The following is a 25,151-nucleotide window of genomic DNA, read 5'->3' as shown; positions in this document are numbered from 1 at the left end:
CCCAAATCTAGCAGGAGGCTCCTTCTGCACTTTTCTGCCTGTAGTTTCTGCCTGTAATTTTTTTGGGGGAGGGGTTGAGTAAAAGAGAGAAGGGTGCAATGTGAGCACAGCCCTGAACTTCATCACGTCACAGGCGTTCCAAAGGCTGGAGAGCAGCCAATACACATGTGTGAGCACGAGTGTGTCGCCCGTCACTACAATGAATGCTGGGACATGCAGACAGTGATGTATCATTGGATGTTAGGAGCCGGGGGTTGAATTCCAGCTTCCTGTCTAAGTCTCAGCTTTAGCACCTTCCATAAAGGAGCTGGCAACAGAGCCTGTAAGGTAAGGCTGATGTGAGGCTTCATGAAAGGAGTGATACAGAGTTCTCAGCACGTGTAGGTCCGCACACCTGACACAACCTCTCATCCAAGCGCCTCATTTGAGAGACAAGGAAAATGAGACTTAGAGACGCATTCACTTCCCAGTTGGAATAAATAGAAAGCTGCAGAGCTGAGAATGTAGGTCTCCCAAGTTCCAGTTCCACTAACAGATGATGACAAATAACAGTAATACTAATACCATGTTTCCCCCAAAATAAGACCTAGCCCGTTAACCAGTTCTGATGTGCCTTTTAGAGCAAAAATTAATATCAGACCCGGTCTTATTTTACTATAAGACCGGCTATAATATAATATAATATAATATAATATAATACCAGGTCTTATATTAATTTTTGCTCCCAAAGACACATTAGAGCTGATTGTCCAGCTAGGTCTTATTTTCGGGGAAACCGGGTAACAGTTATTGATGATGCTGCTGACACACAGCTGACACTGCCGAGTCCCAGACTCCGCTGGCCTCTCATAGGCATTATTCCATTTACTGCTCACAACAAGCCAATGGGCTTAGCATCCTCTATTGCTCCCTGTGATGGGTCAGGAATCAGAGTCCTAGGGGTGAAGAGTCCTGGTTAACAGAACTTGATCCAACGCCCTCGTCTGAACAACTATCCTGTTCTGTGCCTACTTCAGAAACGGGATATCTGTCCTCAACTAATTTTACCCTCTGTAGCTGAAGCCAGGAGGAGAGCCTCATCTGCCTTTGGATTGGCTTCCGTTTTTGCTCTGGTGTCTGGGTCCCCCTGGGCAGTCGCTCCAGCCAGGAGGTTGTCACACTCAGCAAATTCACTTTGGCTGCCCAGGGCTAATGAGGGCTCTCGGGGTGGTGGCATTTAAATGCCTGGTACTGCAGAGACTGTCCACACACAGACACGTCGCCAACCATCAAGGATGACGGTTCAATTGTGAAGCCACATTCCTCCCAAATTGAACCCTGTCACTCCAGCTCCATATGAAAGACAATGTGGTCTGCTTTATGTTGTGTCTATTGTATAAGGAGGAAGCAAAATCCTGTGTGAGTGTGTGAGTGTGTGAGTGTGTGAGTGTGTGTGTGCGTGCGTGTGTGTGTGTGAAGGGAAGCCAGAAGGGAGAGTCAAAATCCTGGGGTGACGCATCCCCAACAGCAAAGAGAACAGGATGTATTTATGAAGACAATAAACTCCAGTAAGTTTTTCTGTCATAAAATTAAATGAACCCAAATTTTCCTAAATGGGAAAATAGTAAAATTGGTTATAGCCCATCTATACAACACAGTCCCAGGAAGTCCTTAAAAATCACATGGAAAATGTCCCCAATAATCCTGTGAAAAGAAGCAGATTGCAAACATGGTAAAACATTATGACAGTTATATAAAATATATATGGTACAAAAGACAGAAGGAGTAAACAGTGGTCACCACTAAATCACGAGAGCATAGGTGCTTTTCTCTATTTCCAAATGTTCTATAAAAATTCACAGCGTTTTGATAGTACTAATTTCTATAAACAATAAATGTCATTCCCAGCATTCCCAGGAGTAAGCCTGGAGGAGTTTATGGTGTGGGGTAAAGCCCCCATTGGCAAGGGAGCGTGCCAGGCAAGGATGAACCCCAAATTCTCCAGAGGCATGAACGGCAGAGTTCTGCAGTGAGACCTGCTCCAGCTCTTGCACACCAAGGTCTCCCCACAGACTGTTCTCCAGAGAAGGCCTGTCCTGTAATGTCTGCTGACAGCCCTTATTCTCTATAAACCCATCCCAAACATCCCAATAGCACTGTTCTCACTGAATTCTGCTACCAGTCATTCTTCGAGCATTATTTATAAATAACCCTGTAATTTATTAAAACCCTCTACATTTATTTATAAGTTATAAATTTATACCAGAGGCGGTAGTCCTGGATCCATATGTAGGCCTGCATATTGTTTTTAAAAAATGTACCAGATTTTACATAAAAACCCATGTGTGGGTCTTCTTTTTAAAACAAAAAGTCAATATGGCAACAAGCACTTGGCATTGCTTTGCAGCGTCCTATGTACCCACGGCACAGACTCTGTGCCGGTCCTTACCAGTCGCTATCATCTCCCCACTGTCATGCGGGGTCTCTGGTCCCGCTCCCCACGCAAGAATGCAGGATACGGTGAGGCTGAAAAGGCACAAACTGCTCCACCATTCTTCGGAGAGTTTTGTCTGGCACCATACCCTGCTCGCTGCGCCATGTGTCATGCGGCGACTCAGGTCCTGCTCCCCGCACCAGAACGCAGGATATGGTAAGGCCAAAAAGGAACAACAATGGAGCTGTGGATAGGGGGATTCATACACTACATTCTCGACGGCAGCTGGTTGAGACACAAAAGCAAACATCTGCCTTTACCCCAACGAGGGGTCCTCCTGCACCCCAGTCTCACTGGCGGCCGGGCGAGACACAGGACGTAGGATCCACATGACCCGCAATCTGCCACCCGCGCTTGCTAACCCCACTTGCTAGCCGCAATCCGCCATCCGCTTTTCTGCCAACCAACCAACCCCACCAGCGTAGCCACGGCAGTTATATTAGTGGCTAATGGCTCACCGGTAACAGCTGATGGTCAACCAGCGACAGCAGATGGCCATCTGATCACAGCTGATGGCCATCTAATAACCGAGCCACCACTTTTCCACATGATGCCGAGAGCCTGGAAACTGCTCTCTGGGACTCTGTTCCCACACCCACCCTCAGCTGAGTGTCCATGGATGATTTCCACTCTTGCTTCCTTAGTAATAGAAAAATACTTGTATACTTGTCTCTATCAAAGATGGGAAAATGAATGATTGACCAAATGACACTGAGTTTTAGGGAAAAATGAAAGGAGTCATGCTTCTTTGTGAAGAAAGCTATCACATGTTTAAGTGGCAAGTGGAAATCTGTTGTAAAAAGTTAACTGAAGATGATATTAGAAAAATCTGTGATGAGTTTACCTGATTAAATGGCATAGTAACTATGACTCTGCACCTTCATTTCTGTTACCTTCATGGTCTGTGGGGGCTCCAATTTGAAGACCTTTGGGGTAAATCTTTTCTCTCCCAACTGCAAGCTCTCTGAGTGGGCAGGAACTTTTCTGTTCCAGGTGCCTATTGCACAGCAGGTCAGAGAGTGCACTCTGGAACCAGACAGACCCCAGCTAGAATCCTGGCCAAGACATGCTACTTGGTATGTGATGGTAGGCAGTTTCTCAACCTCTCTAAACTTCAGTTTCCCTATTTGTAAGATGGGGATATTAATACCTACACCTTACAGGGATGTCATGATGATGAAATGAGATCACGTGTGAAAAGCTTAGCATACCGTGTTTCCCCAAAAATAAGCCCTACCCTGAAAATAAGCCTGAGTTAAGATCATCCGTCAGATGGACACATTTAGTACGTTATGACGATGTTCCAGAAGATGACATGACTGTATTTGAATAAATGTAGATTGTTGTACATGAAAAAATAAGACATCCCCTGAAAATACACCCTAATGTGTCTTTTGGAGCAGAAATTAATATAAGATCCAGTTTTATTTTACTGTAATATAAGACCAGGTATAATATAATATAATGTAATGTAATATAATGTAATGTAATGTAATATAATACATGGTCTTATATTAATTTTTGCTCCAAAAGATGCATTAGAGCTGATGGTCCGGCTAGATCTTATTTTTGGGGAAACACAGTAGTACCAGGCACAGAATCATGGTGACCCTAAAATTACTTTTCACTATACTTCTTTCATACTCCCCATAGCACAGTGCTGCTACATTTTTAGATTTTTCAATAAATATTATTTGAACTTAAATGAATCTGCAGCTGGTTTTCAATCCAACTGTATCGTGTTAAGGAAACTTCCTTCTATTCTAGGAAGAAGATGGGGGCAAAAATTGCAAAAGCAAACTTAAACAGATCAACGTAAGTCTCAGAACATTCTAAAACCTGTCACACTATAATTCAAACCATCCGTTACTGTAATTTCACAATGAAAACAACAACAACAAAATTGGAGTAAACACATAACCTTTTAAAGATTTACATAAACTCCCTCTTTAAAATGTTTCTACTTACACATAGAATCTTCCCCAAATTGGAAAAGAACCCCATGGAACATGGATTGAAAGGCACAAGAACAGCCTGAATTTGCTGTTCTCTAGCTTTAATGAGGTACATTATTTTTAAAAAATTACAGAACGGTTGATTTGGATTGTCATTAAAGAAGTGACCTGGGATCCTACTCCCCCTGCCCAATTAAGTTGTACTTCATTGTGTCATTAAAAGCTGCCATTCTAAGTATTTTTGGAGGTTCAAAGGGATCCTTTTCTTTGACTGTATGCCTTTTTTTTTTAATTCAGCCAAAAAAAAAGAAAAAAAGAAAAAAAGAAAAAAAAGGACACTTTCATAAATCTCTCTTGGATTTGTTCTGCAGCTTATTAAATCACTGTCTTCTCTGATTCTGGATCTGAATCTCTTTTTCAGATTGAATTCTGTGATCAGTGACATTGAAAAGGGAAGAGATGTGAAGGAAAGCCCCTTCTCAGGTCTCTGGAGGGTGGAAGGGACATTTTGGAACTGGATGTGGCTTTGTAACCCTGTAGCTGGGAGGAACCAAACCCCTATTTAAACATCTTTGATACCTCGAAATGCTCTGATGAGAAAAAAACTTAGGTCCTCAAAACTCAACAGCTCTTTATTAAAGAATTAAATTGGCTCGAGCATGTAACTTTTTCCAGGGTTCTGAGCCTGGCTGTGGGACCTTGAGGTTATCATGCAATTTCCCTTCATCTGTTTAACCTTCTATGAAAAGGCCTCATTCCTCACCCCCAGCTCAGGCAGGACATTTAGAAGTATTGGGGGCAACACGGGAGGAGGGCTTTTCAGGCACTAAATGGTGTTAGAACGCTTCAGCAATATTATCATTATGAATCAGGGAATGATTTTTAAACTCATAGATTTTTAGTGTTGGTGGAGCTCCAGAAAATACTGTTCAATCATATGAGTTTATAGTTATTCTATAGAAGTTAAGTAGCTTGCCCAAGGTCACACAACTGTGCAGCGACTGAAACCATGTACATTGATGTTTATTTAACACAGTGCCTGGTACATAATAAGCACTCAGTAAATATCAGCTGCTGTTTCTACGACTGATACCATTGTTGCTATTCTTCGGTCTCCTTACTCTCAGTTCAGCAGTCTTTTTATCATCTATATAAAGAAACTACAACAAGGTTGCCCTATGGGCCCAAGCAATTTTTAAGAAAAAAATTTTAAGAAAAATGATCACTTGAGGAAACCATCTTATTTCTTTCATAATTGAGAAGGTCCAAGCCTGAAGAAGTTCTATATCTTGACACATAATACCTAACATAATACAGAAGCCAATTTGGGGCGTACTTTGGGAAGGAGGGGCGATTCCTTTTTCCTGACCCTTCAGCTATCACTAGCAGTACCATAAAAGAGCCACACACTGGATGAGGGACTCAGTCCTGGCTCCAGCAACTCTGCCCTCAAGTCTTCAGGGAAGAGCAATGTCCTCAAAATGCAAAATGACACTGACATGGAAAAAAGAGAGACTGCTTGAAACTGGGAATAACGTATGGCCAAATGCCAAAAAAGACAAAATCAGAGTCCTACCTCACACCATAGATAATTTATGCAAACATAAGGTCTCTAGATTAATTAAGAATTTGTATATCAAAAAAGAAATTATAAAATGCTTAGTAAATATATAAATGAAAACCTTTTAGACTTTGGAACTGAGGAAGATTGCTTAAACAAGACACAAAAACATTTGACTACAAAAATGATTGATAAATTTGTATTAAAAGTATGAACTTCTGTTAGAAAAAATATATTTTAAGAAAATGAAAAGAGAAGTTATACATGTATAAAGGGAAGAAGATATTCATATTAATACATAAAATCAATACAAGATAAATATGAAGAATATGAAATATCCTGCAAATCAATACGAGAAACGCAACCAACCCAACAGGAAAATGAACAAAAGAATGAACACATATCACAGACATGTGTCTGTGTTGAAGAAGCAAGAGTTGGAGAAGCATAAGAAAATTTTAGCATCACTGGTGATCAAACAAATTCAAGTCAAGACAATGATGACATATTTTACACTTTTTTTTTTTTTTTTGGCAGAAATGAAGAAGTGGGACAATAGCCAGTGTTGAAGAGCATGTGATTTCCCAGGGTCTCTCAGGCATTACCGGTGGGGATATAAATTAGTGCAACCACCCTTGGAAAGCAGGTTAGTACTAGTTTCTGAAGTCAGATATTCAGATCCCCTATGACCAAGCAAATCTTTTCGTACTTATATGCCCCAGAGAGACTCTTGAACATGTACAACAAGAGACGGATAAGAATGTTCTTAGCAGCAGTGCTTACAATAGGAAAAAACAAAGAACAAAACAAAACCTGAAACAACCCAAATACCGAAAATTGAAAGCATGATTGAATAAACTCTGGTTCATTCACACAATGGAATTTTCTACAGTGGACCAAACAATGTACACCAGCAACCTGTAATATAGATGAATCTTAGTATAATATTAATTGAAAAAAATATGTCCCCCAAATTACTCACAGTTCAGTACCCTTATTATAAAGTTAAAATAACCAAGACACTAGGGATATATAGTCCTCGTATAGATGCAACAACACTGCGTAAAAAGGAAAGCAGTGGAATGTGTAACAAAAGATTCAAGAAGGTGGTTACGTCAGGTGAGGAAAGAGAGCCACCTGGTTACATGCAGTTGATTAAGTTTCAAGTTTCTGTTCTGGGTGGTGAGTGCATGGGTGTTTACTGTATTATTAAAATACCTAGCTGAATATGTAAATAAATAAAAGCAGGCCCTTGTGTGGATCAATGATGAGGTGGATTATGAATCAAGTACTGTGATGACAACAGTTCTGTGCAACTGAGGACTTTCTTTCTTTTTCCTTTTTTTAAGGGACACTGGCCAAGAATAATGGTGTATTTACTGCCCAGGTCCACAGACCAGTTTCCAAGAGCTGGTATCAGTCAGACCCTAAGCAGATCGGGCACATAAAGAGATACAACACATCCCTTATCCCTAAGGCATTCACTCCATCCGCAGAGACCGTCCCGTAAACAGATGATGGAGAGAATGAAGTGTTTTGTACACCTGAAACTAATTAAAAACAAAAGTGTTAGGCATCGTGACGCAGGTCTGTGCCATGCGCATGGGAGCCACTGCTCTCTGCCCACGCTGCTCCCTTAGCCCACTCAGGTTTCAGGAGCTGAGCTTCCAACTACAGCAAGGTCCGTCACGGGGCTGCCTGCAGCAGAATCCCCCGGAGGGCTGACAACAGGCACGGCCCTGGCCCCCTCCCCTGACCTTCGGTGTCAGAATCTTTGGGGTGGGGTCCAGGATTCTGCAGTGTTAACACACTCCCCGGGTGCACGCACGGTCTGAGAGAGCTCCCTCTCAAGGTTTTACACTTGGTTTTATCCCATTTACGAATCCAGGGTATTTTGAACCTACTAAACTCCCTACTGTCTTTCTCACCGTCCCCCATTAGTCAGGTCCCCTGGCAGCCATTCTATTGTTATAGCCCCAGGGAAGAGAGATGAGGAAAGCTTCCTCAGAAAAGAAGAAAAGATGATGGAGGGGAAGGGCTAGAAGCCCCTTTGCCTGGTGTTGAGACCTGAAGCCACGAGGCATCCCCTCTGGAGCTAAAGTCCCAAGAGAACTGCTTTAGATCAGTTATAGGAAAAGCCAAAGGCAGCGTCTTTCTTCCCTTTCCTAATTGGGTCCCTGGGACCCAGTCCCAGAAGCCATTCTGGAGATGGAGAGGGGGCTGTTTTGAATCAGAAAGATTAAATCTGAAGCTATAAGATATCCTTAATCAAAAATGTTAAGTTGTCACAGTACAAAGTGAGGTGGAAACTCAGCAAGATTAGATTACATTACAAATAAACAAAAACCAAGAAGCTTCTTCATCTTTGCACGTTGAGTGCGGTGCCGAAATCTGCCAACTTGCAGCAGTTGTGTCCCTATTCCCTGCCCAGGACCCGGCCTGCAGTGGGGACTGAGATGAAACTCCTGTGACCTCAGGGAGGACTTACTGCAGACTTGAAGTCTGGATTGGGTCTTAAAGGGTTGGGTAGGAATTATTAGTTAGTGTGTCTGGGGCTTGGGGAAGGGAATGGAGAAGTAATAGAAGGTATTCCAGGCAGTATTTGCAAAGAAAGAATTGTGGGAGGGGGTGTATGGGGCCAGGAGACATGAGAGACCAGCCCCAAAGCTGAAGTGTGTCCTGGGAGAAGAGGTTTTCTTCCCTTACTCCTTTTTCCTTCAGAATAGTCTTGTGAATTGAGGTCCCAGCGGCTCCAGATACTGTGGGCAACAGATAAGAAGGGGAGAAAGAAGGAAACTACCTCTTGATAAAGGGAAAACTGGATGCTTTGTGTTCAGAGAACAGCTTCTCAATAAAGTTTCCAAAGAAAAACCCACTAGCTGAACATAAACATTGGAAGAGTTTCTAAATCCCTCTCTCTCCCTGGCTCGCTCTGTCTCTCTCCCCACCGCTCTCTCCCACCCTTCTCCCTCTCTGTTTGTTTGGAAGTTGAGCAAAGCGAGCAATGTGGGTCCTAAAGCAGTTTACACTGAAGCAGATGGTACATCTGATTAGCACCAGACTAAAAAGACACATTACTGAGAGCTGCAGCTCTCACAGGGATAGGTCTGTTCCAAAGGCGCAGAAGGGTTCGATTACGCGCAGACTCCCCTCAGAGCTTTCTCAGGGCCTCTCTATTCATCCTTTCTGCTATCATCACCCCCAGGCAAGTCTGGGCTTGGGCTGGAGAAGACAGCAAGTCAGTCTCCACAGCTTTCCCGTGTTCCGCTCACTGAAGTCTAATCACCCGCACAGGCCACTCCCTGTGGGACCTTGGCTGCTGGTGACTCCTGACTCCCGCATCCCCGCTTAACAAGCCACATGATGCCACTGAGTCTGAAGCACAAGCCAATGAGACACATGCTGTGGTTATTCCCACTTTACAGATGAGGACATTGAGACTTACAAGGATTAAGTAATTTACTCAACATCATAGGGCAAGTGAAAGTTGAGGCTACTTGCTTCCAGGAGAGAAAAAAGGGAGAATAAAGTGTGTGTGTGTGTGTGTGTGTGTGTGTGTGTGTGTGTGTGTGTGTGTGTATGTGTGTGTGTTTTAAAAGAGCCCCAAAGAGCAAACCATTGTACAGGATGGCTGGCAGGTACCCCAAACTATGTAACTACACTGAGGCTACAGCAAGGTGAACAATGACGTGAGAACCCGGCAGCATCTCGCCCTGACCTCTGCTCCTTCCAGGCAAACACAGTATGGGCCCTCTGCAAAATACGCTGGGGAAATGAAATAAAAACTGGAGAAACCATGCAAGGCCTGAATGGGAAGCACATACAGACCAAGGTCCTTTTATTCATTGAGTCCCATGTTTCTCAGACCCTGAGGAAAAACATGTCGCTTCCAAGGGGACAAGGAAACTCGGCTTAGGGTTACACGCAACTATCAAACATGAAGAGGCTCCCTTGTTGCAAGGAGTCTGAAGGACAGCAGAGAAGTCGGGAAAATGGAAGGAGCTGCAGAAATAATAACCACAACACCAGTAAGACCAGCGACCACTCAGTATGGGATGTTACTTGTATACTGTTGATACGCACTAGTCGTCTCATCAGCCCACGCGACCTTCTAAGACAGACATTGTTATGATTTTCCCCATTTTACAGATGAGCTTACTGAGGATCAGAGAGGTTAAGTAAGTCGCCCATAGTCATACAGCTGATAAGGGGCTGAGCCCGGAGGCCAACAGAGGAGTCCTGAGACCCAAGGACCATGCCCTGAACCGGAAAGCCTCCCTTTCTCCCTGGGATCCTCCCGAAGAGAGGCCAATAGGACAGTCTGCCAACATTTCACAAAGTGCCTCGAGGCCTGCCCTCTGCATGATGCCAGCACACATGTGCAGGCTGCGAGTACAAGCTGATGTCACTGACAAAACTCCAGGCCATCTGCACATCTGGCAGTTAAACGAGCACAGGCTGAAAACAAAGAACGTCCCTGAGGCGCAGGCCACTTCACAGGGAAAAGAACAGCAGGGATTTCATTACAGCTCAGACGTGGCCAAGGCATCGGACTCACCTTATTGAAGTAGGAGCATCTCTTAATAAAGAGAGACGCTCACCCAGGAGCCTCAGATGCCCAGGCAGCACGTATGGATTCAGACTGTATTTATTTGAGACCTGAGCACTTAAGAAGGGGGATGAGCTGAAGTTTCCCTTTGGGATTATTTTGGGAACAATTAGCAAACAAACAGTGGAGAGGAGTTACCTTAAGCTGCCTGTAAGGACTTACTGCTTTCACATTAGAGTCAAGACGGAGAAACTCATCACACATAGCCTCCTCTTTAAAATGGGTCCCCGGAGGGCTCTCTGTTCACCTACTTCTACGTCTGTATGCATTAAACGTAAGGGTTTTACATTTATTTTATAACTGTGCACAATACTGCGGCTGTGCTTCTATCTGTTAATACTCGTCAGAGGGCTTTTACTGAATCTGAAACTCAGAGACACAGCAGGACGGCTGGGCAGCAGATGTCCAGCTTGGCCTGTGATTATGCCAACCCTCAGGGGCCACCGCCCAGCCCAGGAGATGTGACTCCAGTAAAGGAATTACTCCAACTTCCACGGCTGGAACTGGCACCACGTGCCCCATCTGACCTTGGTGCTAAGTGGGGTCCCTGACAATGACAGCAGCCCTGAACAAGGAAGGAGAGCCAAGCGGCCCTGCTCTCTGATGCCTGTGCAGCATGTAGTTAGTCGTCCTCATCACGTTCCCGAGGACAGGACTCAACTCATCTGTACAGTGACACCACCTGGAATCCAAGAAAGGACTGCCACGGCAGGAAGGGGCAGGCGTATTTCAAAGCTTTCAGGGTGAAGGTAGTTCTTTCTGACATAGATGTCAGGACGTGAAAACCACGGAAGGCTCACGTCAAACAATTTAGCAATATGAGACATGCGACACACTTACCAGGAATAGTTTCCAATCACCTCGCACAAACACCCCATATACATATGGCATTAAACTGTTGTCACACAGTCGAAACAGTCAGGTGACTACAGACATGAATATAACATCACAAGAACACTTCTTCCCACGCTCTTCTCCTTCCCTTCAGAGATCCTGACAGCAATTTTGCATGCTCCACGTTAGCCGTGCATTGGGGAAAACAATCTTTACAGTGAAGTGGTTCATGAACATTTCTGTAATTACCAGGTGATTTACATAAATATTCAAGCTTCATTCTGAATAAATATTAGTTGGGCGATGGCTGATTCTCTGCTCTAAGAACTCTTATTCCGTGCACACTTTGCTTCTCATTTTATCACTGACGCCAGGATGGACAGAGAGGAATTTAAAATTGGAATGTGCTCAACTCAGTCTACAGGAAACACTGCTGACCCTCAAAAGTCATTGTTTTCAGCCTCCCAGCCAGGCGTGATGTCAGGAATGCTGAGTGTGGCTGGAGACAAGGCGAACGGCGAATGGTGACTTCTAAGGCCTGTCTGGTCCTATCTAGAGGAGGTGTGGCCATCTAGCTCGCGAGCTCAAAACCAGGGAGGCTCTTGATAAGTCAGAGGACCACTGGTTATCAGAGATCGGTTTGGGTGAGCAAAAGACGCTTGACCACAACTCCTGCCCAAATCTACTGTCACGCCCTGCTCTCCAGGCAATACCACTAAGTAAGGAAAGGAGAGGACAGAATATTTGCCTAAAATGCTACTATTTGAGTACTAACAATAACAGAAGGCCAGGGGAGAATGTGTGGTATACAGCTGACATTTGAACAGCATGGGTTTGAACTGCGCAGGTCCACTTAAACATGGAGTTTTTCCATTGACCCGTAAAGTTCAGCTGACCCTCGCAGTTCAAACCTAAGGTATCTGACTCCAAATTTACCACCGTATGAAGCTTCCTCAGCAGAGACAAACAGTGCAACCTAAGCTTTCCTAAAATCAGTTTATAGAGTCTGACGTCTAAGTTGTCGGCTACGTTCACATTTATTCAGACTAAGGGCATTGTTAAAGAACCATTTTAATAGGTGGGCAGGTTGCTCTTCCCTGTGGAGCACAGGTGTGTTTATGACCCTCCCCCCCCCACCCCCCACCAGGGTGCTGTGCACTCACCTTGCTTTTTGAAGAGGTTGCTCTGGACTATCTCATTCATGGATTGGACTTTCTGTTTCTGGAGTTTCACGGGGGGGATGCAGGTGTAGAACTCATACAGGAGTTGGCTGAGGGCAGAAAAAACAGGAGCGTGGAGAGCCAGTGAGACCAATGTCTCCCTCCTCATGGCACTTAGCGCCCATGGCCACAGTGCCAGGCCCCCCATTCCTGGCAGTGTCGCAAACCTTCAGTCAATATGTGCAGTGGGTGTTGGTGTGGAATGCTGCTAGCATCACAGGTGATGTGGAAATCTAAAGGGAACTCCAGTAACCCCGAGCGCCCCCTGTGGGTCAGGTCCAGCTGTGCCCTCTACGTCCGTTATGCCACTTAAACCTCATGACTCTGAGGAGGAGCCAACATTTACCCCAGTTTTACAAGTGGGAAAACTACGGTTTAGAAAGGTTAACTAACTTTCTCAAGGTTACACAGCTGGGGGGGGGATCAAAGAAACAGGGGTTCAAAATTACGTTCTCACCTCATCACCACATCATTTTCTTTAATGTTTGATGTGTAGTAATGAATACTTTATGATACGTCTTAAGATCAAAATGGGGCTTAATTAAAAAAAAAAAAAAAGAAAACGAAAACTATGAAAAGTGATGGTTTAGAACCAGTTTGGGCCATGAACAAGAAGATGGCTCTTCCCAAACGGAGTGAAACTAAAAATACCGATGAAGCAAAATTATAGTCCCTGTCAGCTTTCAGAAATAGACTCATTGTGTTCATTCATTCTCTCAAGCACTTACGAAGCCTGTACTTACTATGTGACAGGCAAAGGGCGGAGTAGTGGGGATACAACAGAAGAAGACTCGGTCGGTCCCAGTGGGCACGGAATGGAGGCCCACACACAACACAGAAATAAACAAATCTAAAGGACCGTAAAAACTTTTTATATTGAAATACTTTTAGACTTATAAAAGAGTTGCAAAAAGAGTACAGAGTTCCCATACACCTGTCACTCAGCTCCCCTTAAGGTTCATATTTTCCATAACTATGGTGTATTTCTCAAAACCCAGACACTAACCTTGCTACAATTGTATTTACTGCACTCCATACTTTATTCAGATCTCACCAGTTTTTGCTGTTGTTGTTGTTTGTTGTTTTAACTGACGTCCTTTTTCTGTTCATATGATCATTTCTGCTGGCTTCTGCTCATCTTTCTGGCCTTAAACTAAATGTTATTTTCTTAGAAAAGCTACCTCTGTAAATAAATTAAATTCCTTCCCTAGCCCCTGCACCATTACTCTCTGACATAATTCCCTATTTATTTTCTCCATTGCCTATATCGTCTCGTATTGATTTGTTTACATTCGAATGTGTGGACCTCCATTTGGATACGAGTTCCATGCCACCTGGGACCGAGTTTTGTCCTGTTGTATCCTCACTTTGCCTGTCACATAGTAAGTACAGGCTTCGTAAGTATCTGAAAGAATGAATGAACACCATGAGTTTATTTTGGAACTTAAGTCAATATAGGAAATAGAAGAAAAGGGCATATCTGGCTCAGATGGCCCTATTCCAACAGCATAACCACATTAAAATAATGTGTTTATCTCATGAGAAGAATGCAATGAAGAAGGAGAAAGCAAAAGGGCATTCAGGGCAAAGACTGGAACCCCCCAAATAATCTTCAAGCCCATATGAAATAGACATTTACACCAAACATTAGTTTCTTAACCTACAAGTTTGTATTCTGTAGCATTTCTATCATCAAAAAAGGATGTTATTTCATAGCTGGTTTTCATCAAAGTCTGACACAACCAAATGGAAGTGTGAAAATCCCACACTGGAGCCCAGGAGGCAGCTCCTACTGTGTGTCCTCCCTGTTCCCACACTGAGTGCCCATCTGCAATTCCCCACAAGAACCCTCCTCTCCCTCTGAATCCCTGGCTTGATAACAGAGCCCAGAAAAGTACATCACAAGCTGTCACCTGAGTAACTTTGCATCAAAGACGGTTTCCACATCATGGAGGACAGATGGGATGTATTTCAAAGCTGCCACCTAGGTGGAAAGTGAAACAAATATGAGCCGTGCCCACATCCAACAACTCTGCCTGATGAGGAGGATACTTTGCAACTTGACACAGATCAAGGGAGAACGACCCTGCATCCTGGGCACTGCTACAGAGATTCAAGGTTCTGTGTGTAGATTAGAACATTAGCACGTACTTTGCATACAGAAGTAAGTCCCAATGTCCTGTATCATCAAGGAGGCAGTAATGAACAGTAAAGATCACAGACTTTGAAGTTATACAGACCTTCAGTCAAATCCTGATTCTACTCCTTAGCAGCCAGGTGGCTTTGAACAAAACACTTAACCTCTCTGACGTCTCAATTTCCTCATCTGTATAATTGAGGAAATAATACCTGTTTTGCAGGATTGTGATGACTAAAAATGACACAAGTGAGGCATCCAGCAGAGAGCCAGGCATATCTTTGGTGCTCAATCAATAGTACCTTCTATCATCATTGGAAGATGGTGTGCTTGAATTGTTTCATGGGTGGCCAGGGTGGCTTGGACAAAGTTCTGTATATTTTTCTCTCCCTGGCCAATTTGTGAACTGTGGGCCTGTTTGGGTCCTGTAGCTGACTTAGAAAAATGGTGTTATGGCAGATTGTTCTTTCCTCTGTGCAAGTCAACTGATGTGTCCAGAGGTAGGAGACACACCTACCACCAAACATAATGATGCCATTTGCTAATCAGCAGAGGACACTGCCATTTCCACAAAAGAAGATGTAAGTCGCGTGGCTGGAAAATAATTTTGAAGACTCTAGTGGAAGTATGCATTTAAAATTTTTGTTTTATTTTTCCATGATTCTAAGGGTTCTGTAGTGAACAAGTGTCACCATTTTACAATCAGACCAAAATTAAAATACTAAAAATTCCTTTCTGAAAGAAAATCTGGCTCCTAGACATATACAATTGAGCTTCGTAGTTAAATAACGGTTATGACTGCTCTCTGAGAACTTGCAGTGAGGCAGAAACCATGCTGAACACTGTCGTTAGATTATCTTATTAAACCTTTGTGGAAAATGACATAAGCAGAGCCATTTTGAAGGACAGCCACGGCCACCTTTCTAGAGAAACTGCCTGGCGCGTTTTACTCCTTGAACCTCTGGGCAAAATAATCTTTAGAATGGGCCAATCCAACATGGTCTTCCAAACAACTGTTTGCAAAGTTCACAGGAACAGCTCAGTAATAAATGTTTGATATAAAACAAGGACTGACAAATATGGACTCTCTTTCTGAAGACAGAATCAGGAACCAGCCACGTATGGTTAAAGAACAACTCAATTTGTTAACATCAGCAGAAATTCCTTTCTTCTATGCATGTAATTATTTCCCTTCCCTTGTCTTCACCCTGTACTCAGGGCACTATTTGAATTTCTGCCTCAATCTGTGCTCCAAAAATTGCAATTCTTTTTGATTCCCCATCAGCACTTATTGCCTCTCATTTTGACTTTCGTATTTTTAAGTGAATACCTCATTTCAGCCCTACAAGGGAAATACTTTTTTTCATAGATAAGGAACCTCTAATGCATCAAGATAACTCAATAACTAGCACAAGGTCACAAAGCTAGCAAACGGGAGAACAAGGATTCGGATTCAGGCAGGTGTTTGTCGGGCCACGCCCCTAACCATGAAGCTCTGTGCCCACCTCGCTTAAATAGTACGTGTCTCTCTCTATGCCTTCATCCTTCCCCCCCACCCCGGTTCTTTATGATTTTTAAACATCAGTAATCAATGTTTGATGCAAAAAAAAAAAAATCACACAAGATAAAATAGGGTGAAAATTATCCCTGAGTCCCATGTCGCCATTTCAGCCCTAATCCCTGCTCCCCAGGAAGGACCAATGCCATCCTCATGGTGACAGTCCTCCTAGACTGCTGTCTATGCATGAGTGTATGTGGTGCACATGTGCACGTGTGTGTGTGTGTGTGTGTGTGAGTTATACAGCCGTACACCTTGTTTTTGGCAGCTAACCATACACCACTGGTATGTTTGCACGTCATTCCACAGAGTGCACCCTCGGCATTTCTAACCACCACACAGCGAAGCCCGGACACATGCATACTCCGTACCTCTTCAAGCTCTCCTGTACTGATGGACTCCATGCTTTCGTTTGTTTTTCTTTATTATAAAATATGTGGGAAGAAAATATTTAACATATACATTTGTGCATCTGTAAGAGTCCCTGTAGGATGGATGGACCGCTTGAAGAGGAATTCGTGTTTGAAAATGAATATACATATATACAAATATGTATACAAATACATTTAAGGAGATATTGTCATATTACCTTAGAAAAAAGTGGTAACCGATTTCCTTTCTCTCTGTGCCCTATAACCTTGCTAATCCTGGTACACAAATCTTTTTAATACCTGATATATAATTTGGTTTCTAGTACAAATAGGCACCTTTTCTATATTTATTGAACATCTGTATTTACTAAACTTCTTATTCATATCCTTTCCCCATTTTTGGGAGAGCGGGGGCTTCTTATTGGTTTGTGGAATTCTTTATGTATTATTGATATTAACCCTTTTCACAGTAAGATGTTTTGCAAAAATGTTCTCTTGCTAGTCCTTAGTTTGACGGTTGCTTATCTAAAAGACAAGCTTTATCATATCTTTCCTTGCACAGAAGGATTTAATTTGTATGTTCTCAGATTTGTCACACTTTTTCTTTTTACTGATTGAATTTTGTGTGTAGAGATTTATTCTTTACTCTTTCAAATCAGGATAGCAAGAGATAACAAGATTCAAAAGCTGATATTTCCAAAACTATGTTCTATTGGGACACGCTTGTTCCATAGGAGGGTGTTAGGTATTCTGTGGAGGAAAAGGAATCTGCAATCAAATAATTTAGGGATAGTTTGGTTTAAGTGAAGCTAAACCAGTGAATTGATTTTTTTTTATTACAGAACCTTCATAATCTTAATATGCCAAGATGCGTTTTGACATTCCTCCAGGCAGTTATAGGACACACTGCATTCCCACCTACTTGGTCAGGCCCTCTGCACCAGGAAACACCAAGCAGATATAGCTAAAGCAGATGCCTGCAGGGCTGGGCAAGCCACAGAAAGAAGTGATATGAGATGGGTACAGGCCTGTGGGAAGTGATGAGGTGTGAGGAACCCACACTCTGGCTAAAGAATGAGTCAGTCTTGTTCACTTGTCTTCACAGAGGGCTCGCAGGCTGCACTTCTCCCAAGAGCTGCCAGTTTACAACCTCCAAATTCTAAGGGACCCATAGGCTGAGGCACATGCCCTGAAAAAGGCTGGTCCAAGCACTTCTATCTTTTATTCATTCTTAGGTCAAAGAACATGGAACTCTGGGCCCACAGGGACAAGGGCGGGAATCCCAGTGCTTGAGCTCGAACCGGCATGCACCTAGGCCCATTTCTTCAGCCCGCTGAGCCTCAGCAGAAAGGGGAATGATGTGAAACCAAGTACACCATGCACCTAGTCTAATGCCCAGCATGCCCATAAAGGTGTGTGCTGGAGCTCTCCTTATGTCACGTGACAAGCACCTGCCCTCACTGCCCCGCACCTGGACAGAGTACAAATGTTCTCATCATAATCAAGACCCAAGTGAGGGAGCAAAAACAAACCCTCAGCGCGTGGGGGAAAGCCGGCGTTTCAGTGTCTGCAGCAAGCTGCTGGCTTTTGAAGGCTGCGATTACTTCAGGGTTTCCAGTGAAGCTGTAGAATAGCATCACGGGGAGTCCACATCGGGGCTCACAATTTAGCACTCCAGCCATTAGTGAGGAGAAGCTGGGCGGGGCTGCGAGAAGGGCTGCTTCAGGAGGAGCCAATCTTCCCAGCTTCCCAGCCCTGGGCTGGCTAAACAGTAAAACAGACTGAATAGTTAGCACTCTGAGACTCAGAGGCTGTTATAACGCAACCGGAGAGCATGACACTTCCAACTCGCCCAGGTGGCCTCACAGAGAAGTGGCAGGCCCCAGGTTTGCTTTTCAATGGGGACAGCCCACCTCTGACACTGGAGGGCTGCCAAGTGTGTTGTCACAGCCGCACTGTCACAGCACACACAGCACTGGCCCCAAGGCTCCTGTCCACAGTCCTCCCCTTCACACAGCCCTGACACACCTGCGGGAGTGACAGCAAGTCGGTTCAGCAGGTGTGCTCCTCAGAAGGCAGAGCAGCTCGGCCATACGACCTGCTGGAGACCTACCTCCCCGTGTTGCATGTTTCTAGGGCCTGGGAACTAGAAGCAGCTCAGCTTTCTAGACTAGTTGGCCTCCTGGAACTGTGTCGCCTTATTGTTGCTACGATTTTTACTCTCATCAATACTACTGTTCTACATAAAATAGTATCGTCACGTTATTACTTTCCTTCCATGGTATACATACCTATATTATATATAATATTTAAGAAACACACGTGCGTGTTTATGTATGTGTATGGATATACATGTGTGTACATATAACAAGGAAATAAATACATACACATATATAATAGAATTATGAATTGCAAGGTTTTAGAAGAGCAACTATTACTGGAAACATTATATGTGTCCAATGCTTGACATTCATGATCTTGTTTCATTCTTACGTCTACTCTGTGAGTAGATACTGTCGTCTCATTTTACCAATAAGGAAACTATGGCACAGAGGTTCAATAAACTGCCAGAAGCCACATAGCTAACATGCTGCACAGGAAGTCTATGCATCTGACTGCGCAACTGGCTTCTTCCCATGATGCTCTGCTAGTTCCCACCCAGCGTCAGGAAAGGCTCCCATCTGGGAAAGTGGGGAAGTTTCAGTAGAGGAGAGAGGGCTGATTTGGTGGAGGAGGCAGATAAAGCACTTCCCTCTCCTTATGGTGATCGTTTTTGAAATAAAATGCAGTTTTTCCAACATCCCTTAAGTTACGGGTCCTCCTCACCACATATATAAGCGTTGGGGGAATAGTCACCAGGAAAACATTTGCCAGTCAGTAACTGGTGACACCAAGTGAATTTCCTAGATTAATCATCAACTCTGGACCCCTCTGCCAGAGGCCAGGTACAGCCCTCAGGGAGACCGCCACACCCAGACCAAACAATTATGATTTCATGGGTCCAGAGAGAAGTCACAGGAGGACACTTGAGACGTCTGCTCTCCAGACAGACTTCACCAGAATTGATAAACCCAGGCTGCTAGCAGACAGCAAAAAATAACAAAAAAACAAATAGTTGCATTATCTCAAACTCAAAGGGGACTTCCCTTCTGAGTGCTTTCAGACTCTCTGTCTCTCTCTCTTGTGAAAACAGAGTGAGTGGGCCCAGTACTGGTGCCAGCAGACAGTCTTCTGGCCCCAAAGAGCACGCTGTGCGAGATACCAGGCTATATAACAATGTCTTCCTCATTCAAGAACCCAGACAACATTCCCATCCTCCCAATTTTCAATCCTTTTATTTTAGCCACGTGGTGGATGGTCAAGGTCCATGAAACCTGGACAATGTCCCAGGAATGCACCACATTGTGACCAGAAGAAGGCAGCTCCCTCAGAGACACCGAGCTGCCCCTGAGGAAAATGCATGCAACTCTCTCAGGATATTCAGCCTCGTCACTAATCTTTCAGCAAAAGAGAAGGAAGAGAGACCAACGGGTTCTGGAACACGCATGTCTCCATGCTTTCTGTGAACCAGCAGTATGCTGGCCCCTGACGCTGGGCAGGAGGCAGAAATGCTCATTGCGTCACATGGCTGAAGAGGCAGACTGTCTGCGTTCACGTCCAGATGGACCACTTTTATCTCGGTGTTGTTGGGGAAGTTAACACTATGTGCTCCGGTTTCCTGATCGGGGCAATGAAGGGAATAAAGTTACCACTTTATAGGGTCTGTGTGAAGATCAGTTGAAAAATGTGAGCTTCAGTACGACTCCGGTAGCCTCATTAGAACAGTTTCATCCCACCCACCACAAATCCATCATTCCTAAATATTAACCCTAAGCATGGGGTATATGGCTGAGAGGAGGACACGATTAAGGAATCATTTAAAGATCTGGTGACAATCCAGCCCTGCTGTTAAATATTACGTCTCATTTCTCCTACCTCTGGGGATTCAGTGTATAGCTTATAGGCTACTTCTCAGGAACGGACCGCTTTCTTCCCTTGGTTTGGACATGAGAATATTTTACACCAATTAACAATGAAAAGAAAGGAAAGAAAGAGGCATCCTTAATGAGTTTCCGTCTTCATGATTATGGAGCAAACATCTGCCCATCTTTACTGTCGTTCACTCTTCTCCACCTGGCATTTTGCCAGGAGACTTGCGTCTGTAATGAAACTATCCTTTGTTTGGTGGTGATTGGAACTCAGGCTCTGGACTTACACAGCCTGGGTTCAAATCCCAGACCTGCCACTTCTCAGCTGTGGTTAAGTCACACGACCTCTCTAAGCCTCCACTCCCTCATCTGTAAAGTAGAGATAAGATGAGGATTTGTCTAATAAGGCTGTTTTTATAAAAAGCAAAAGAGCGAACTATATATGTAAAGCTTTCAGATCAATGTGTGACACATAATAAATGCTAAAACATAAAACGGTGAAAGTAGTATTTATTCTTTCATCCATTCGGCCAAAAGATATTCGCGGACCTGCTCTGTGGCCCACCTGGTTCAGGTATTGGAGATAGAAAAGAAAGCGCGTCCTGCCCTGCTGGGCATCCCAGTGGCTTTAGTAGCAGGAGTGGCAATCATAGTGACCAAGTGAGCGTGTCATGCAATCTGAGCTGTTCATTTATTTTCACTTGTACCAACAAATCGGGACATTATGATGAATCAGACCGAAAGGAGACTGGGTCGAATGGGTCTGTGCGATGTCCCCAAATGCCCTTTACTCACATTTGAGCGACGTCCAATTCACAAGTGTCTCGTGGTGACTGTCTCAATCTGCCACCAGTTATATCAACAATGCTTACAGGGCTGGCGCACACCGGGGCTTCTAGCACACAGCCCGTTATTGAAAGCACACGGAACCCCCTGGCCTAATGCATGTCTTGCGGCTTAAAGAAGAATATTAACTTTGGCGTTAAGAGACCTGAATAGACTGAAATCCTAGCTCCACCACTACGAACGGGGATAATGTGGGATACACATTAGTTAATGTTATGAGCCTTCTGTGGAAACTGAAGACAGTGATTCCTTGCAGATCTCTGGCAGGTGTAAAAACACTGTATATGAAAGCCCAGCGTCATGCTGGACGCATGGCAGGTACTTAATACATGGAAGGTGTTTTTAATGCTCTTTCTACCCTCTTTGAGTGGCTGGCTTTCAATTCTCCACAGTTGTAGGGGACCTGCTTCCATGACAATGCTCAACAGTGAGGAAAACTATAGAAAGCCATTCACAAAAGTTAGATGAGCCTTAGAAAACAGAAATAACTTGTTTAGGTCCCCGCACTCACCATGGGCAAAGCTGAGAGTGAACCAGATCAGCTCGACGCCAAACTAAAGCAGGCATGAATTAGGGTTTCCACCACAAGCCGCTCACCAGCTGAACGTGTAAAGATTGAACCAGGAATGCCTGTCATGGGCATTCTTACTCTGTGCGCTCACCCAAAATGTATGGAAGGCATTACTAATAGATCACAGCACTATTTCCCACTGTACCCCGCACAGGCTCAGAATGAAGACTCCAGTCATCTGGTACTACTTCATTTAGTAAGACTGTGCCTCCAGTTTCTGTGGGGTTTTTTGCTTGAAATTTATATCTGTGTTTCTTTACTTAAGTTCCTGAATGTGCTAACACTGTTTCCTGTGATAGGATTAGAAACACAAATGCGCCCTTCCAGAGTCTACTCTAGGAAAATGCCCCCAAAAGCTTCTGTTTCATGATGAGGTAAAGAAGGGAGAGAGATAAATGAATAAAAATTATTTCATTGAACTGTGTAACAGGCTCTATAGATCATGCTTAACATACATTACCTTAATCCTCTCAATAATCCTTTAAATTAGACATCAAAGCTTCCCATTTCGTAAAAGGATAAACGGAGGCCCAGAGAATGGAGATGATTTGCCCAGCGGTGTGCACCCAGGTGTGGATGCCTGACCGCCCACCCAGGTCTCTGGCTCGAAATCCAAAGCTCTTTCTCCTGTAGCCTATGTCAACATCTGAGAAGGTTCCTTGTGTGGGGTTTGCTAACATCACATGGCCTCGGCCCCTTTCCCCTCATCAGCCCTTCCCTCAGACCCCAAAACAGCATCAAATTACCTTGAAATGGTATTGCTCCCAGATTTGAATGACTTTAAATTTTTCTTTGATAATTTTAACAACCATACAAATAGGTAGAAAGCATCACTGATTTTACATAAATCCCTGAAGCTAAATTTGGCCCTTCGAGCAAATTGAAAAAGAGATGAAGCCCCTTTCCAGGGCTCTGGGGTAGAAATCCATGAGGAGAAGCCAGCACAATCTGGGCTGAGTCCCAGGGAAAATGAGGCATTTCTAACACAGCTACCCAGACAATAAGACCCTGCGTGAAAAAAGACTTATGCCAAAACCATAATAATCACATTCATTCTCTGCATCTGCATAGCGTTTTATAACTTGCTCCTTTTCAGACAAAGCTTATTGGCTCCTCACCCAAACAGTGAAGTTTTACGGATGAGGCCAATGAGACACTGAGAGGTCACATGACCAGCAAAAGGTCATACAGATGACAAAGAGCATTCTTGGTGACCCGGGCTCCTCAGTACTGCAGACGCTCACTGGCTCATCTTTGCTTCCCTGCTTCCCTTCTCTCCTTTCTTCCCCCTACCTTCTGTCCCCCTCTGTCATTTTGTTCCTCCCCCCCAACACGTGTGTGGTTATGAGGTCTTCCTGAAACAGCCTCTTCGTTCAAAGGGCGATCTGAGTTTAGGAGACTGAGGACAGAAAGTGGATGATTTTAGGAGACTGCCACCTTCACTACTCTCACCATTAGAAGTGGATCGGGTTTGACCTACTTCTTTCCAGGTAGCAAAAGCTTCAGCGCTATTTTAAGAGGTACTGCTATCTTCATGGGAAACAAACAAACAATACATATGCTTTCTCCTGCCTGAAGGAGCCCTGGGTCTGCGGGATCCTTACACCATGTGGCCTTCCCTGACCTTCAATTAGCACAGGGCTGCGTGTCCAAGCAAAAGGAGACATTATGTCACCATGCTGTTGTTTATCGAATGACCGAGGGAAAGACAGATTATTTTGTAGTGTAAACCAACCTGCAAAAGGATGGTGGTTTTATATTGACTTTTCATCAGGTTGTTGATGGATTCAAAGAGCCTTCTCATGGATTCTTCAAACTCCATCTGTTCTTTGCCTTCGTAAAGCCTGAAAGAAGATACATCTGGGTCATTTCTCAAGCCAACAGGCAATACCTTTGAATGTGTGCGCAGGAATTGAAAAGAGACAGGTGTGGGAGATGGGGACTGAAGAGGGGGAGGGTTGATTCAGCAGTCGCTGCATATGCATAATTCAGTCTGGGGAAAACCTAGCTCTATCACACTGAACAGAAATGCTCCCACGGACTCACATAATAAATCCGCCCCCACCATCTTTTTTATTAAACCCCGAAGAACCTCAAAGGAATAAAACTTGTCCGAGCCGAGAGGACATTGATAATTTCACCCTTCTTTAAGAATCAGAGGGGAGACTGTGGTTGTCTGGTTTTCAAAGTATAGTGCAAACATCAAGGAGAAATATTTCCAAATACACAGCCGTTCCACTCGCCCTGGCCTGCTGGTCAGATAAACAGGGACACGTGGTTCCACATCAGGGGCCTGGTGTTAGCTGCCCTGTCATTTCAGGAGCATGCTTATCACCTAGTGGAAACTTTTTGTTCCTCTGATTGTAAAGGCCCTATGCTGTTACTGTAGATGATACACACAGAAGTGCATCACTTATAAAGTGCGACTCCTCATTAATCCTACCCAGAGATTAGCGAGTGTCAGCATTTTGATGGACAGCCTTACAGCCCTGTGCTAATACACACCTGTGACTTCTCTTAGAAACCCTCCCTTGTATATAAACAGCCCAAGCCCTCTCCAAACAAGCCTTTATCCCAACCGTGAAATATCCGCAGACTAATCTGTGGCATCCTGAGCGAAATTCAGGAAGATCGCTTCTGTCCCTCCTTCAGATAAAGTGCGACTCCTGTCACAGCCCTGCACAGTGACAACTACTGGGCTGCAGCTGTGGGAAAGGTGCTTCCTTAGATAAAGCTCTGACACACTTCGCAGGTTTGTTTGCTGTCAGCCACAGGACGGGTAGTCCAGCTTACAGAGAGCATCTCCATTCAATCCGCACCCGTCCCCTGGCTCCTCTGTTTTCTGCTTCTCTTCTGTTTTTTCTCTGTAGGTGTGTCTCTGTGTTTATCCTCTTCTGAATGTTATTCACCCTCCGTCTCTCATGGGGCTCTGTGTTTACCTCTGCTTCTCTCTCTCTCTCTCTGTCTTTAGTCACTCTGTCTTTCTCTTCCTTTTCCTAACTAGCCCTCCTAAAATCCTCTTAAGGGAGAGCCAATGCTGAATGTCCC

The 25,151-nt window shown here is 44.1% G+C and overlaps 1 protein-coding gene across 1 annotated transcript in view; it reads right to left on the bottom strand.

Moving 5' to 3' along the window:
* Nucleotides 1-25,151, bottom strand: part of DOCK2 (dedicator of cytokinesis 2) — a 362,053-nt gene that overhangs the window by 258,071 nt on the left and 78,831 nt on the right. The window contains exons 23-25 of the mRNA XM_019741000.2: nt 23,839-23,947; nt 14,566-14,636; nt 12,596-12,702 (exon numbers count right to left, since the gene is read on the bottom strand). Coding sequence (XP_019596559.2) covers nt 12,596-12,702; nt 14,566-14,636; nt 23,839-23,947 — 287 coding nt within the window. The remainder of the gene's footprint in view (nt 1-12,595; nt 12,703-14,565; nt 14,637-23,838; nt 23,948-25,151) is intronic.

The sequence above is a fragment of the Rhinolophus sinicus genome, linkage group LG10 (assembly GCF_036562045.2).
Source record: "Rhinolophus sinicus isolate RSC01 linkage group LG10, ASM3656204v1, whole genome shotgun sequence".
In the NCBI taxonomy this organism is placed as follows: Eukaryota; Metazoa; Chordata; class Mammalia; order Chiroptera; family Rhinolophidae; genus Rhinolophus; species Rhinolophus sinicus.
This window is presented reverse-complemented; position numbering and strand designations above follow the sequence as displayed.